This window comes from Parus major, chromosome 3, assembly GCF_001522545.3.
Source record: "Parus major isolate Abel chromosome 3, Parus_major1.1, whole genome shotgun sequence".
Taxonomy (NCBI): Eukaryota; Metazoa; Chordata; class Aves; order Passeriformes; family Paridae; genus Parus; species Parus major.
In genome coordinates, this window is record NC_031770.1 from 82,159,231 (window position 1) to 82,176,269 (window position 17,039).

Genomic DNA, 17,039 nt, shown 5'->3' on the forward strand with positions numbered 1-17,039 from the left:
GCCTAGACTAGGAAGGCATACATTCTATATGCAATTGTCTTTCCTCTATTTCAAAGAAATTATTTTCCTTCCCTCTCTTGTATAAACTACTACTCCAATATGTCAGTTGCACTGAAGCCAGATACACAAGACCCTGCATTTCCACAATCTGGAACTACTTTATCCCTATTTTTCCCCACCAGTGGCAAGAATACTGGATAAAAATTTGAAGGAGGAAACAACTCGGAGATGTGCACATTAAGTATTTAATTTATAGTCCAGGAAAATGCCCCCACATTCTTTCAACAAGAAAACTGCAGGAGTCATCTCTAACAGAACACATATATGTGGTGCTTACATATTCTCCATGGGGCCCAGGGTTTATGCGAGAGAAAGCAGGGAATGTACAACTCCCCCAAAATCCCACAGGTTATCTGTACAAAAGATTAGCAGCCCACAGTTGTATTGCTCTATGTACAACCACTCTGCCTTGGTGAGAGAAACCCCTGGTAATCAGAGGGTGTCACAGAGAGTCCTCTGTGCAGGAATGCCCTGGAAGTAATGTCATTAGCAGCTGTATTTTCAGGGTTTAGTGAGAATCAAAACTCATGGAGGCCATGAAGCACTGGGTTAGATTTGATGTTGTGTACAAAAATAAAATCTCAAGGGGCCCAGAGTTCAGCTAATGAACTCTCTGCTGCTTCTCTTTGGGAGAAGGGAATGGTAAATGACACTCCCAGTAGAAAAATCAGGAGAGAAAATACTATCTGCAAGGAGAGACAGAAGATCCTGCTCTACTCCCACAAATTCCTTCCTGGGAAGTGGCACTTTCTGGTTCCCTTCAAAGATATCTGCATTAGTAGAAAAATGGAGATATATATCCTTGTACAAATCTTTTCTTACTTTCCTCATTTCAATGCCAAAGCCTTTCTAGAAGAGGGATAAAAGGCTACATTTGCAGTTTAAGCAACAATGACATTTTAGATTGTTGTAAAATCAAAACACACTGGAAATATCCAAGCAAGTCCCTACATTAGTCTGATGCTACCTAAAGCCAAGAACAAACAAGCAAGCAATGAACACTGGTATTTTGGTTTTTTGCATGGATATTAGAAAAAATAGTAATCATACACTTTTTTTCTTTTTAAATGTTCATTACTTAGATAAAGCACATATGAATGTAACATTCAGAATTGTAACATAGAAAATGTTATGTGGGCAATCTGCTATTCCAAGTACACTTACCAAAATACAATTTTATAATGAAGAAAGTCTCAAAATACACCTGTACAACAATTGGGATCCACAAAATATGATTTAATAGAGTCACTCAAGATCACTTAATTGAAACCACTTTTATAATACTATTTGAAGAGTTACCTCTGGTCAAAGAGCACTCTCCCTCTTTCCCTAGCCTGTCCCACTAAAGCAAGGGTGGAATTGTAATTGCAATGCATATCTTCTAAACCCCCAAATCTGAAGCGGTCCTATGAACTATGACACTGCCTACACTTAAGATACTGCGAGGATGGGAATCACCCTCTCGGAGGCCATGGTACATTGAGACACTTACCCATATTATTGTTTGTAGCGCAAGCTGAATAATCTTGTAAGGGAAACTAAATAGGGGCAAAATATGAATTAATTATCTCACTACCAAATCATTCCCTATGTGTTACTTAAGCATGGAACATTAAAACTTAACTGAAAGAGAAAAAAGTAACCATTTCAACCTATATTTTCTTTATTTCCTTTATGTTTAGAAGTTGCTATTTAAGTTCTATTAACAGAAATACATAACCAAAGCTCCCTATCGAGTGGAAAAAAAGTAATTACAAATGCTGAAAAAGTTGGCCTCATTAACATATGTACAGACTCACTTAATACACATCTTTGTGGGAATTAAACCATTTTATGACACACATTTATACAGGCATTAAACATTCCCAAGTAACTTTGAGCAGAGAACACGCCAAATCTTTAGTCTGGGCAGACAAAAATGTAGGTTTCAGTTTTGATTGTGGAACTAACATGCAACAGATACAACATTCAGTCTGAGCTGTTGTTGGTAAGTTGTTCTGTCTTTTCCTGCAAAATTGAATTTGGGTCTTTCTGTCCCTTCTTGTCCTTGTTCTGCTGTTCCTGGAGCGTCAGGATTATTTGTCGTATTTCTTCTCTTTTGGTTTTCATTCTTGGGCGTGGAAACCAGTCTGTTAAGTTCATTGGTAGTTCAAAACTCAAAATGGGATTCTGGAAAAAAAGATCATTTGGATATTAAAGAGTTATAGCCTAAATGATTGAAGGAAACTACAGTGAGGAAAAGTACATGTTTTCTCACTTCATTCCATGAGCATCAAACAAAATTTCTACAATTTCTCTGTTTTGTACATGTATAATTATGGTAAAATCAATCAAGCTTCAATGTGTTACAGACTAAAATTCATCCAAATCACAGTCCTGATTATAAGAATAGCCTGAACAATCTACTTGTTTGCTACATCTTTTATACTAAGCATTTGTCTGCATAAAAGCAAGTGAGGGAGAAAACCTACTGTAAAGATATAGGACATTTTTCAAGAATCACTATCATCAAAATCTAGAGCTGATCAGGAATCCAAAACATTCCTCTTCTTATAAATAACCTTTAGGATCACGACCAAGTAGGCAAGAGAGATTTAAATTTCACCATAGAAAACAAAGCCCCTGCCTTACTGCCAGTGCTTTTTATACTTCCATTCTGTTTTCTGGCTAGGTAACATTCATCCAAATAATTATGATAATTATTATTACGAAGCATTATCTACTCCTCTTCAGTGATACCATACAACAATTCCACCCTAACCAAATGACAATTTGGGGAACACTGCTGTCTCTCAAAGAAATTCCTCCCTTTCTGTACTCCAGTTTACATCATCAGGGTTCTTTAAGAGTGAATTACATTCATCACTGGGGGAAGATCAGCAAGGCTGCTTGTGAGGAAAACAACCCAGTGACGTTCTGCACCGAACATGTCAGTGCCTCATGTTGCACTAGCAGCATTTTTCCGTCTGTGTTCAGTGCGGGGAGGACGAGCGGCACTGCGCTGCGCTGCCCCTCCCGCAGCGGCCCCTGCCGGCCCGCAAGGGCACGGCCGGCTCGGAGCGCGGAGCAGCCGCGGCCGTGAGCGCCCGCCGGGCCGCTCCTCGCGGCTCACCAGCCCTGACAAGCCACCCTCGCTTTCGGAAGATACACATCGTGATTTCAGTGCTTAAAATAAATACGCAGATAACAAAAATATGTGCCTGGACTGTTCACCAACATCAGATTAAGCACGTGCTCCCACACGCTCTCCATCAAGTTTGTAGAGCTGGTGCAAAATGAGACTGTGGGCAATTTTCCAAATACAAAGCAGCTGAAATAGTTTGCTGAGTAACTTCAAGACAGTTTAGTACTGTGCAGCCAGCTCACGTTTTCCCTCCCCACTGGACTTACTTCTGAGAATATCCTATGATTTGCTCTCTGACACATGCACGTGCCCATTCTCTGGCAGACAAAGCTGCTGCACACTGCTGGACAGGCAGCACAAGGGATTCAGCCTGACATAATCCAGACATCAATTTGCAAGAAGCAATGGGTTAGGATTAATAAAATTTGGCTGCTCCTCGTACTCCCAGGGAACAGAACAGGAGGCACTTGGTTATAGTTCTGAGCTCTCAGGAACTCATAGGTAAAGCAAAGCTTTTGCCTTCCATTTGCATGAATGCACTCTGCTAAAGCCTTACTGCTCTGGTGTAATGTATGAATGGAGAGAGAGCTGAAGAATGGATAAACTGCCAGCTTTTCCAGGTAAGGATTTAGAACAGGGTTTAAAACTACACAAGAGTTTAGAACAATGCTCTAAAGCACCAGGGATTCTGAAGTGTTACTACTGTCCCATGCAAGCAGCAAACTCACTTGACCATCATTTCTCCTCCCAAACTAGACGAGAAGGTATTAATGCCTCCACTTGTGAAAGGAGGTGTAACTTTAAGACCAAGTCAGCTTGCAAGTAAGCAAGCATTCAAACAATTCCTTCAATGGAAACAAGATTTGGCATTTAGCTGTAATGATTTCACTTACATATTTTCTTAGAAGTTAAAAATATCCCCAAAAGAAACATAAACCCCCTACCTGTGTCACATTTCTGAATTTAGCCAGTCACATTTCTCACAGGACAATGATCAAGCTTTTTGTAGTGCATTTGTAGTTTAGATTTTGAACTCAAGTTCTTACTGGATGATTTTAAAGGGTACCCAGCAGAAGAACAGAAAGGAAGACTAAATGGGTTTTCCTTAGATTCCCAGAGAAAATTTCATGGCTTACAATTTCTTTTATGTATGTAAAAATAAAAAGGATAATTAGTTTACTTTCAAAATGTTACTCTGTGTTTATGTATAAATTACTTTGCAACACAATCTCATTAATAGGTATTGGGCAGCACTAGGAGCTTTTTATAAATGTAATAATTTCCACAGCTTATATTTGATTGCTGCAGGAATCAAAAATAGCTTCAAGAACATACATACCTCAAAAAAGCTCTCCACATACTGCAGGATGTACACTCCACAATCACTGAAGTTGTTCTGCTGTGGCACTTTTGGGTTGGAACCTTTCATGACATCTTTGGAAAAGCTTCTTTTGCTGCCTTTCCTGACTTCCCATTCCACCTCTAAATATCTACAATAAAAGACCGTGCAAGTTAAAATATTTTTTAATTCCTTGAAGAATTAAAAACAACAACAAACCACAAAAAAAACAAACAAAAAAAACAAACAAAAAAACCAAAACAAACAAACACCAAACTAAAGAAAGCCCAAGCATCAGATAGAAAACTTACTCCCTTAGTGTTTTCACAACATTTGACCGGGAAGGGCCTCTCAGTGAGTCCATAAGCAAAATGCAGGGCCTAACAGAGAACACAAGTTTTAAGTACACAATATTTTACAACAGCTTGAAAAACACAGCATTACACAGAAATAGTTTGTGAGGTGGCCTTAACAAAACTAGATCAATACTCCAAAGTTCTGCCAGCACTGCTGTAACCTCCTAATTGGGATAGCTAAACAGCAAGTTATCTTTATATTTAACCATACACTAAGTACACTTAGTAACGTACTTAGGAAAATACTGTACTGTCAGACAATTTGTTACAGTTGCTTAAGACACCTTCAGGTGTCTAATGCTACTTAAGAGAACAATGTATCTGGGATACTGGCAAGAGAAAGTAAGGCACAGAGCCCTCAAACGTCCTGCTGGCAGCTTGAGGCTAGATGGAACACTCCACAGCGTGCTAGAAGACATTAGGAAAGCACGTTCAATAAGTGATCCCAGCCTGAATCTGAAATGCAGCTGGTAGTTATACACAAAACACGCACCAACTCTATTTGGAAGACTTTAAAAAGTAATGTAATGTATCTATAACCAAGTATTTTCTAGAGAACCAAGTCTGCTCAACTCCTCTCCTGCATACTACAGATGCTTTAGATCATTTGATCGAAAGCACTCTACCTTTTCAGAAGACAGAAGCACAGCAATCTTATATGCCATCTTATATGCAAGTTGGATTCCCACATCAAAGCTAACTCATACCAGAGTTCAAAATTTCAGCATTATATGCAGTATGTATTTTAAGGGATAAATAAATGCAATTACTTTTCACAAATCTCTGCTTTTTCTTATCTAACAATAACATATATACATTCAAAGCATCATTTGAAGAAACTTCAAACTAGTAAATTCAGATGAAATATCTGCATGCATTTATGTATAGGTGTATTTGCATTTATAAACTGATTTACATGTATGCAATTTTTTAGGCATAAGCATATAATCACTTGAATAATATTTGCTTGTGCTTGTTTTAATTTCTGATACAACTACTTATATAGGTGTTGCTCTTTAAAAAAAGCATTAAATGCTCATTAAAATGCTCTTTTAAAAATGTACTTTGCAGGGGGAAGAAGTGAGAACCTTTTCAAAGTAATTACTGTTTTATAGAGAAGTATTTTTAAAATATTCTAATAGTAAAATATTTAAGTGCCTTTAGTGACTTTTGATACTTAAGCATCAAAGATGTTATGAAATTTCACACTGGATTAAGATACTGTCTGCTGGGAAGTATTATGTACAGATGATCTGTCATCAAAATGGGACACATTCAGGCAAGCTATAAGCAGAAGCTCATAAATATTCTTAAAACACAGAACACAGATGGACTTTTCCTTGAAAACGTATTAAGTCATACATTCCATAACACCTCTCCATCTGTAATTCTATTCTACCTCCAAAGAATGTACTGTGAGTGTACTGTAAAAGTCTTCACCTTTCTAGCAAACCTTGTATCCACAAGAAAGGAAATACAAAAATAGATAAATTATGAGAAAAACACAAAGGAAACTGTCAAGGTAGCAACACTAGTAACAATATTTCTGGATTTTGAATAATGTATCTGTTACACCATAATGCAAAGATATGCAGTCAATATTTACAAAGAAATTATTCCTGGGTATCAAATATTAAAAAAAAGAAAAGTTTTCAAATCCAGAACAGATAAAAAATTTTTAAAAAGTGTGGAACACTTTTTTGTAAGAGAAAAAAGTTCAGAGAGAGACAATAAAGAGGAACAGCTACAACACATTTAGATAAGAGAAGGGGGCAGTTAAACATTAATCTGCTTTTTAACATAGGATACATTTGAACATGCTTCTGCATCTTGTTTTTGTAGGAATCTGAGTGCAAAATACCAAAGAACAGCCTTATTGGAAGAAATAATCTTCATTTGCTTGATGCAGCACAAAGGCTTAACAGAAACCAAAAAAGCTATTATTTCACTAGTAGTTCCATTCAATAAATTTTCTGCTCACTAAAGATTTTTAATATCAAGTACAAAGTTCTCTCTCAAACCATAACAGCATGCTGATTAAAGTATTTGAAGATTCATGTATGACTTTCTCATAATTGCTGTCATTTATATTTCATAAACTTCTATGAAATTTCCACTTTAACTCTTTTAATACTTACTGTTTGCAGATAGTTGGCTTCAGGTACCACTGTCCCATTTCTGAATTACAGTTATCATCTGCAAGGCCACCATCATCACTACTGTCTTCCTACAGAAGCAATATAGTTACAGGAGTTTAAAAGCTAATACTGTTTTTTTTTCAAACAGATGAAATGGAAACTATTGTTACACTTAGCATTTTCATTCAAGACCAATAACTTAGTTTAATAAAGAAATGATAGCTTTGATCTGAAATGATTCACAGTCTGTTAAATAGACCAACTTTTAGTCACACAGTTTCTTCTGAAATTCATGCTAGAATGACATGGATTGAACACTATTTATTTAAGGACTGTGGAACTAGAAAAATGCAACCAAAATTTTCAAAACACTGCTAGCTTAGAAAAGGTGAATCTTCATTATCTGGTTATAAGCCAAATGATCAATACTTTTCCTTGCCAATGAATACTAGAAACTTACTTGGCAGTTTCATATATGTTATCTTACAGGTGAAATGAGACAAGATCTGCAACAAGCTCAGAAATAGTATTTTTGCTCCAAAATGCAACAACTTGATTCTTAGGGCAAGGAAAATTAAACAACTATGATACAGAGGATTAAGGATTGCAAGAACAGTCATACCACAAGCCTGGAAATATCCTCTGGCCTTTTGACTTCAAAATTGATTGCTATGAAGGTTATGGAAATTTAATGAACAAAAGCACTACGTTGTTGTACCTAAAATAATCCCAGTGATCCACAGTTTCTTACTCCTCCATTGAATTCAATATTACTACCACAGATCACTGCATTATGGGGAAAGATGTGCTTTCCAAAAATGGGAATCCCTGTACCAGCATGATTTATTAACATTTTTGTGTGCATTGTGTACATTTCATTAACACACAGGATCCTGGCACTGAAATCCTCAAGATATGCCATGAACATGTTACCATCTTAGAAACCACTGCCTAGCTCCTCGTACACTCGTTTTTGTTGCAGTTTCAATTCCTTTTTTGGCAGATGAAAAGGTTGGTCCACCCAGCTTGTCATGGTTATTTCTACACTTGCTTTATGCATTCTAGAAAATATCAGTGACAGCTTCAGCCTGAATTAAGTTCTAAGCTACATGGCAACTAAGAAGCTTGGAATTTGTTCCTTTTCTCAAGGAATGCAGCTGGCCATGTCTTTGCTTCCCTGCTTTCATGCCATGTATTTCAGACTGGAAATACTGTAATACATATTCTCCATCTCCTGGAATCTCCTACAAAACAGACAAGCAGTTCCATCAGGCAAAACTCAGAATGTTTGCACAGGTGGCATGACAGGAGAGGTGGGCTAAGTCCAGCTGAAAAGCACAGCTGGGTTTCAGCATTGACTGGAGCTTTTATATCTGTGTACATATATACATAGCTACTTAGAAGTCATCACAGATAGCTGTAGACTGAAAAGTAATTGTTCTGGACTCAGAGGCCCAGAAAAGGTCATACACCTGGAACCTGAACAGGAAGGTCAAATAGGAAGAGCAAATATGTAACTTCTGTCCTGCTTGCACTGAACTTACACTTGCAGAAGCAACAGAGCTATAGAATAATGCCCTCATAACCAGCACTGAGTCAGTCTGGGACATTTTAATATTCAGTCTTTCCATAGCTTTAAAATCCAAATGTTTTCCAAAATGAACAAGGACCACACTTGATTTTAAATCCATGCTGTGTAAATCCGATTATGAGAAGCACCAATGAAACAAAACAACAGAGTAGGACATACTTATAAGTGTCTGGTTATATCCAGGAAATGCAGCTGAAAGAAGGGAAACTTGTTCTTGGGTTTAATAGATGAACATGGAGTGGGGGAAACAAAAGATAGAAGTGTACTGACTTTCAGTGTTCCCACTAAAACCACTGTGTAATATTGTCATTACACAACAGACCCACAAAATTACATGCAGCTTTCTATTAACAGTTAAATGAAAAAAATGTATAATCCTCTCCGTCAGCTAACCTGCAGATTTTTGTAAGTTAACCAGTGCTTTGGACTTGACACTTGTAAAGAAAAGTAGCTTTAGATAATGCACATTCACAATCTGTATACTGCTTTTAAGCTGTCCATTAAAATACAACACAACAGTTCACATTTCCTAAATAAAATTGCTAAATTCTTTACCTGGTTATCTTGGTCTTCAGAAAAATCTATAAGCTCATCTTCATTTAGTTTACTGCCATCAGCTGAGTCTTCACTATAGTTTAGTCTGATTTTGTGCAATCCATCTGTATCAATCACAGACAGCAGGATATTTAAACATCAGATACTATGTCCTCACTGAAGACCAAACTCATTTTAAATACTTAAGATTTCCTCAGGATTGCTCACAGTAACTGATACAGCTAACATACAATAATTTACTTATGCATATGAGCAAAAGTGAAAAGCTTCGTACAAGTAGCACAACAGAAACTATTTCTTATTGTGTGAAATGCCTAAAAAAATTTGAAACACCCACTATGAAATTTCACATAGTTCCATGGAGCCTTTATAACAGTCTAACGTGGTACTGCTACCAAAACGGGCACTCTGATATGCTCTCTAAAATAACCATCTATTCCTATCCCTAGCTGGTTCCTTCCATAACACCAAATACATCCACACACACGGTGGATCACACTGAAATAGGTGAGCTTATTATTTTTTAACTGGAATCATTTCCTCCGTCAGTTCACTGTGCAGTCATATGAAGACCTGTGTTGGCAAAAGGGAAAAGGCACAGCTTGGGAACATACTGGTAGGCAAGACAGAATGAAGGATCAGCTCTCCTGGAAGAAGCAGCTTAGAAACATTTCACAGTTTGTTACATAAAAAGATTATCTGTAAATTCACTCCCAATGACCTTTATATATTTAGTCTCATACTTAGTGGGAAACAGCATCAGAAGAAAAAAAAATGTTCTAACTATACCTGTACAAGAAGCAAATACAGACTGCTACAGGCTCACTAAGTCTTACTACTACCATACAAGACTTCAAAACAGATTTTGATGGGAAAAATAGTAAACTGTGGAAATAAATGAAAAATAAGTAATTCATGCCAGAAAAACTCAAAATCTTCCTAGAAAGGGGCTACGTAATATGTCTAAACAATGGCAAAAATAAAAGTATTGGTTATGGTGTCACTGGAGGACATATTGCCTATTAAAGGAAACTAGGATTTCTATAAGAACAATAAATAGGGCAGCGAACTAGCTAGTGGGAAAAAAAAAAGGAGAACATCTGCATTAGAGAATATTTCAAAAGAGATGTTAAGGTAACACTTTGTAAAGAGGTCACCAGCAGAGCTCCACAGGGACAAACTTGGGAATTAATCTTGCTCAATACCTTTGAAAAGACCTTAGCATAAGAAGTAGGTCATATACTAATGTGACTTACTACTGACAGATTTCTAAAAAATAAAAATTGGTATTGAGACAAATCACATTTTGTTCAAAAACTGAGCAATGAAAAAGCCATTAGATAAGTAATAAAAATAAATATGTTTTGGATTATTTCAAAGTTATTTAGGAATGAACTTCTACAGATTCACAAGTTCAACACCAGGATTTAGACTGAGATCAAGCCATCTCAGTTTAGACTCCTGTGTATAGTTAGCATCTAGGGTCTCCATGTTAGTAAACCATAATCAGAGCACAGAGCTACTTAACTGAACAGCTACTCTATATCTGCTTTAGGATGAAAAGTCTCTTGGCTTCACTCACTACACTATCAGAGGCACATGCGGTCTTTTGAGATATCCTTGGATGGATTTGCACAGTCAAGATCCACACCCTTCCAGAACTGCTCAGATAACCCAAGGCAGAATGCCTATCTTCCATGTGATTGAAATGGGAGCTTAAATACAGTGCATCTAAATTTAGCTTCCTAAACATATCCTTAGGATCAATCTCACTCTTAATTCAGGACTGTGCCCCCTGAGAACATCTACTTTAATAAAACAGTGCATCATCTTCAACAGCAGAGCAAGAGTCTGAGCATCCAAGTCAGAAATGACCATCAGCTGCCAATACAATGCAGCCAGAAAAAAACCACAAGAAATGTAATCCTAGCAAAAATCAGTCATAAAGTAAATTCCAACTAATTACAGACAAGCAACAGTAACAGCATCCAAGACATGAGACCACATCATACAGCAGCAATATCATAAACAGTAACAATCACACATAAAATGAAAAGACTCAAACAAGAACATATCTATGTGCACCCCCAGAACGTCTCACAGACCTTCGAGGAACAGTGACAATGTTACCACACATGAATACATTTAGAATAGAAATTAGTACTGTTTATACCCACAAAGATACCGAAGTTGTAATGGCCTGCAGAATACAGATTAAACCATACGACTGGTAATATTTTCAAAACTTGTACTATAAGGTATACAATTCTTTACTGTGTAAACTAAGTCAGTAGGAATACTACTGGTGACTAAAGTAAAAGCTTTTGCATCATCAGATGTTTCCTAGTCTATGCCTTAAGAAGATCCAAATGTTGCAGTGAACAGAGAAAAATAACCTTTTTCTAATTCCTTCACCTGCCTTTGCAAGTATGCCAGCTCCTTTGTTCACTTGGGTACAAACACTGTTGCAGATTGGTGAGTGCAGTCTCCACAGCAGCAATGAATTGAGAAAGCCTCTCTAAATGTAACACAGTGCTCATGGAGGAGATTTTTTTTATAATTATTTTCTACTTATTCCTTTGACATACCTTCTTATCAGGACATTAAAGAAATCAATAGTGTTGAAGCAAAATATCAAATGATAAAAGATATTAAATTATAAAAGATATTAAGGCTGCTCATATAATCTTAGGTCAGTTTTCACCTGCACAACGTTATAAGGATCCAAGGTCAATTACTATTCCTTCTGTAACAACTGCAATCTTGAGGGATGCAAAGTGGTATCTACAAAATTACTTTGTTAGAAAAAAAAGCTCACAGAACTGAAAAATTAATCTGATTTAGGAAAAGTGTTTTACATCCAGTCCTTTGCCATGAGAGTTATGTCAATAGCCACAGAAACCTTTTAGATGCAATGGCTATGAATTACTTATACTGCAAGCATTTGAACTTAAGCCACAAACTTTTGAAGTATGAAGTTTACATCATTGCAGAAGTAGTAATGGATCTGAAATCTCCAAATATTTCATTAAAATGTGCATATTTCTACAATTACATACCCATAGATTGGCTAGCAGCTGTGAATTCACCCTGTATACCATTTTCATCCAGAGTTCTATGGTCTAGTTTATGGCATGCCAATTCCACAGTGTTGGGTTCTTCCACGTCACTGTCTATTTGATTCAGTTTTTTGAAAGCACTTTTTCCCCTACAAGGACTTCTTCTACAACATGAAGATTCGCTGTCCTCTGTTTCAGTGTTTGGGTCAATTAAAGCTGTACTGTACTTTTTGGTAAATGTCTTCTTTGCTGTGGACTTGGAAGGCGAGTTTTGTGCATCTAATTCATTTGGCAAAGGAGATGGTGTGCTGCTCTCTCCATCTGAAGAGGAAGATTTCATCGGCATTGCAGCATTTTCAAGATAATGGGGATTTGGTTCATATTTGGGTTTTTCTAAACCAGGAAAACAGATAACAGCCAAAAACCAGTGGGCACTGTAAAGGAAAAAAAAAAAAAATTAAAAACTCGTAATTACACTAATGCCCCCATAATTATTCAAAGATAAACTATACTAGCTGTTCATTTTTCTGACCAGATTTTACTCAAGCCTTCACAGGCTTCTGTAAAAGTACAACTTCTCCATGCAAATAATCACCAACAAATTAATTAATATGATGCAGTATGTTTAAAGCAGGTGCTGTCTTAAACATTTCAATTTGCTCACACTTTCTACATTTTTTTTCTTTCTCTGAATTGAAGCTCACTTCTTTTTTAATATTTTCTTCATTAATGCATGAATTTGAGACTGTAGAGTTCATGTTTATAGCTGTTGGAAGTTTTCTAGTAGTTCAGCAGTAGCAACACAAGTAGTCAGATCTATGGCTGAATTGCCCATACTCTTCCACCTATGAGATCTTACAACTGTATTTAACACCTCACATTTTAAAAGAAAACTTGTCAACAATGAGTTAAAGAAAGAGAAAAAGAGTGTTTTTAATGCCATCACAGTGACTCTGCTGTCTTCCTCACCCTTCACAGAACTCACATTATAACTTTCTCAAATCAAAACCAGTTATATCCTCCAACACAAAGTGTAAATTTTTCAACAGCTTCCCCTATTTCCTTGCTTCTTTAGGCTTCACTGATTTGCTACTCAATCAGAACTAGAGCAGCAGCAACTTCAGGGACTGAGGCATTACAAGTGGATTTTGATTGTCCAATTAAATTTTCTGAAGGAACTTTGATTGTCTACAGCAAATAACAAAACAGAAGCTTGCTATGTATTACACAGGTGAAGTCACATTTCAATGTGTTTTAGGAGACAAAGAAAAAGCAGTAGCTAAAAATGCATGTCTAACTGCCATACTAGAAAGATAATTAGATGGTTATGAAGCCTAAACTCCATCAAAACTTATTGGCAGTTAAAAGTAAATGGCCATTAAAAGCAGCATGTGTGGTATGGTTTGTCTTGAATGACTCAGCACACCTAATAAATGAAGGTATTAAGTACTGCCCAACCCTGGAATTTGTCTGTACTCTATTAAACAGAGACGTTATGTACCAATTACGTCAGCAGACTAGCATACTAACCTGGATGTAAAAAGAGAACAGTTTGTAACTTTTAAGAGAACAACCTGTTTTCACTAGACTTGAACAAGAAGGACACGAATTTAGTCACAGTTATATCGAAACACACTGTTCTGAAGATGATTCTGCCCTAGAGTCAACCTGCCCACCTCCAGTTACTGCAGTCTGACAGCTGGTTAGATGATGAGTCTACATTCTCTGAACTAGTGGTTACGAGATAGTCTGGAAAAACTTGTTGAAACTAGACACCAAAACCCAGCAACTCCCCAGCAAACTACCACTTTCTCATCCCCCTGGCTACTTGGTTATTTTTCTGCTCAGCTATTTTCTTACTGTACCTACCAGGAAACCACTGCTACAAATGAACTGTCCTACTATCACCACCTGACAAGCTTCAGCTTGCGGTGAAGGGACAGTTCTGAAAAGTGTGAACGAGATTATATCCAGGTGACAGATGCACACCAGGAGTACACTTTTCATGCTCTAATCACAACAGGATGAGTCCATGAGACCAAGCTACTCTAACCCGAAATCACCAACTCACACATGGTGTGAATGCTATGCCTTCAATATGAACTGTTATATTCTACATGCTGAGACAGACATTGCTTTAGTTTCTTGTCAGTAAATAAACAAGACAGTGAAAACTACTGTGTTTTAGCAATTTAAGTAATTCTTATAAAACCACAGAACTATTTGTTTTCCTTTTCAGGTGGCTTCTAATTCACACTCATTTCTCCTCTGCACAACCTCCTTTCTCCTATGTATAACCCATGTGCATATGTGAATGTCACATGAGGGGATGGTGGCAAGTGAACTATATAACAAGTGCAAAGGCAGCTTAAAATTTAAATGACAGACAATTCAAAGTCTTGGTACTTGAAGTTTCATGGGAGAGGGGTGGTAAGGATGAAATCTGCAGTGGACAGGGACCTGCAGCAGATCTTACAGCAGTGTCATTAAAATCACCTAGACCTGGATGTCTTGCCAGATGTCACGGTATGTCAAAAACTAAACTTAGCTAATGAATACCTTTGTTGGGGAAATACAACTTAATAAACAGGATAGATCTGTGTATGGCCAATTATCTCATAACAGCCTCTATACTGTTAGCCTCAGAATTCAGCTGGAGAGGAGGCAGGAAAATGAGAAGATTTAGAAACTTGCCTTCGACTGTACGATGACACAGTACTTAGATAAATCAGTTTTTATTAAAAAAATCTCTTTTAATTTTTGAAATATCAGCTAGGCATGCCTACAAGCTGTCCATCAGAAAATTCCTATCTATCTGTTATTTTGTTTTTATTGCATACATTTAAAATAGAGTATTTTAACTTTCATAAATATTTTGGCTTAAGAACTGTTTAGATCACTTTTGTGAAATACAGAAATGTGTTTGTGACAAATTGCTCTGATCTTAAGGAACGCAAGCATTATTGAATTCCTTAGCAACCAATAGAAGCTAATGGTCTGCTTCCTGACCCTTAACAAATAGGAGGACAAAGGGATATAAAGAATAAAGTTCTCAAGGCAGTAGCGATTTTCAGTTAGGTTTTCTTTCAATACCCATTTACTGTAACTAAAGATAATGTAAAAGAAGATCTCATCTATACCAGAGAGATCTCATTAGAAAGGACTAAAAAAGATAAATCCAAAAGTTATCTATGTCAAAAGCTTAGAAGAAAGAACACAAGAGATTGAGGTAAAGCCTAGAAAAGTACTCCGAAGTTAATTTTTGATGTCTTTATACTGTCTGATAATTCTTACACTACAACATTTAAACGTCTTACACAACAATTTAATTTTTCTCACCTGGAAAAAGATGTTTATTCTCTTAATTTTTAACTTCAATTCTAATTATAATGTAACTTTCAATTTCAGAATTATGAAGCTCAGGCCTTTACCAAATGTGATAAAAAGATATGTTCACTTACGCTTCATTAAGGGGAACAAAAATGAAATCTTTCTCAAAAATATCAACATGCCGTGTCCACGTTTTTACTCGCCCATGTCGCTTTTGTTGTATTCTGCAAGAAGAAACCAACAAACAATTTGCAGGGTGGCTTATTTTATTTGAAGGAGTATTTTCCAGATATGTTCACCTTAACAGCTTGTTAAGATTTTCAAGGGATATTCTATGTCTGCTACATAGATATTTATAGATATATAGATATCCATACATAAGGTCTGGATATTTCCTAGAGTTCTGTTGATATTTCTCTCTGTAAAGCATCTGTTTTTAAGAGTCTTCACTGCACTTATCTCTATGTTAAACTGACTTATCAACAGACTTACGAAAGGTTTGAAGTTTCATGAATATTTCTTCTTTCTCTTTGATTAAGGCGTTTATAGAAGAATGAACTGAACACATGTATTCTATCAGCATCTTCTTTTTTCAGCTTTTCAAGTACCAAATACCTAATTAGTTTAAAAAAAAAAAAAAAAAGAAAGAAAAAATAATGGAGGTTTTAACTCAAAAGTACTCAGCACCAGGGTAAAAAGGACTGCTAACAGGTGCTCCCCACCAAATTGTAGCAGCTTCCCACAGAATAGCTATTTGGAGCTGACTATCCACAGGAACTAGTTAATGCAAAATTTATGTAAATAGTTCAAGGCATTAATATTTCAGAGTATTATTTTTCTGCTCAATCAACAAGCTGTTCTGCTGCTCTTGTATTTATTTTTGTTTCATGGCAGGAAAACAAATGTTCAAGGAGTTTTTGTTACATAAAAACCTATCTAAGAGACATATACTTTGTATGTGAGCCATCAGATCTCCAAACAATCTTAAGAGTGACACACTAGTTTTATTTTTACTTCTAAAATATGTTAATAGACTGAAAAATATACTATTTTTCAAAATATATACAAATATGCTACCTTCTGTGTAGCATAAAACCAGCAGCATGTAACAATTTAACACACTTCTAACATCTGCAGCATCAGTGACAGTATAAAATTAACTTATGTATTATGTTAATCAAAACAAATTAAATTCCAGGAAACACAGATACTCTGGAAAAGAACAACTAAACTTTAAAAAGCTGGGTTTTTTTGTTAGTTAAATTTGCTCTTGAGATGTTAAAAAGTTCAAAGAACCCTTATCAGGTTGGAACAATGTCACTGTGAAGCAGGATAGAAGAACCAAACTTTCTTGCAAGATCACAAAACAACCTTTAAAATTACAGCTATATATAGTTGGAGACCAAGTGTTGTCAATTGACCTATGAATTTTTAATGTCAGAACTTTTCAAGTTTCAAAGTAAAAGACGACTAAAAACTGATGTGAA

General features: G+C 36.3%; 1 protein-coding gene across 7 annotated transcripts in view; it reads right to left on the reverse strand.

Annotated features, from left to right (window-relative positions):
• Positions 1-229: 229 nt before the first annotated feature.
• The window catches only part of SENP6 (SUMO specific peptidase 6), a 73,568-nt gene continuing 56,758 nt past the window's right edge, over positions 230-17,039 (reverse strand). For all 7 annotated transcript variants that reach the window (XM_033512954.1, XM_033512953.1, XM_033512952.1 and 4 more), the window contains 8 exons: positions 16,045-16,167; positions 15,684-15,776; positions 12,223-12,656; positions 9,164-9,267; positions 7,018-7,106; positions 4,835-4,903; positions 4,524-4,674; positions 230-2,229 (listed from right to left, as the gene is read on the reverse strand). In XM_033512954.1, the coding sequence (XP_033368845.1) occupies positions 2,029-2,229; positions 4,524-4,674; positions 4,835-4,903; positions 7,018-7,106; positions 9,164-9,267; positions 12,223-12,656; positions 15,684-15,776; positions 16,045-16,167 (1,264 nt within the window). In that variant the 3' untranslated portion in view covers positions 230-2,028. The remainder of the gene's footprint in view (positions 2,230-4,523; positions 4,675-4,834; positions 4,904-7,017; positions 7,107-9,163; positions 9,268-12,222; positions 12,657-15,683; positions 15,777-16,044; positions 16,168-17,039) is intronic.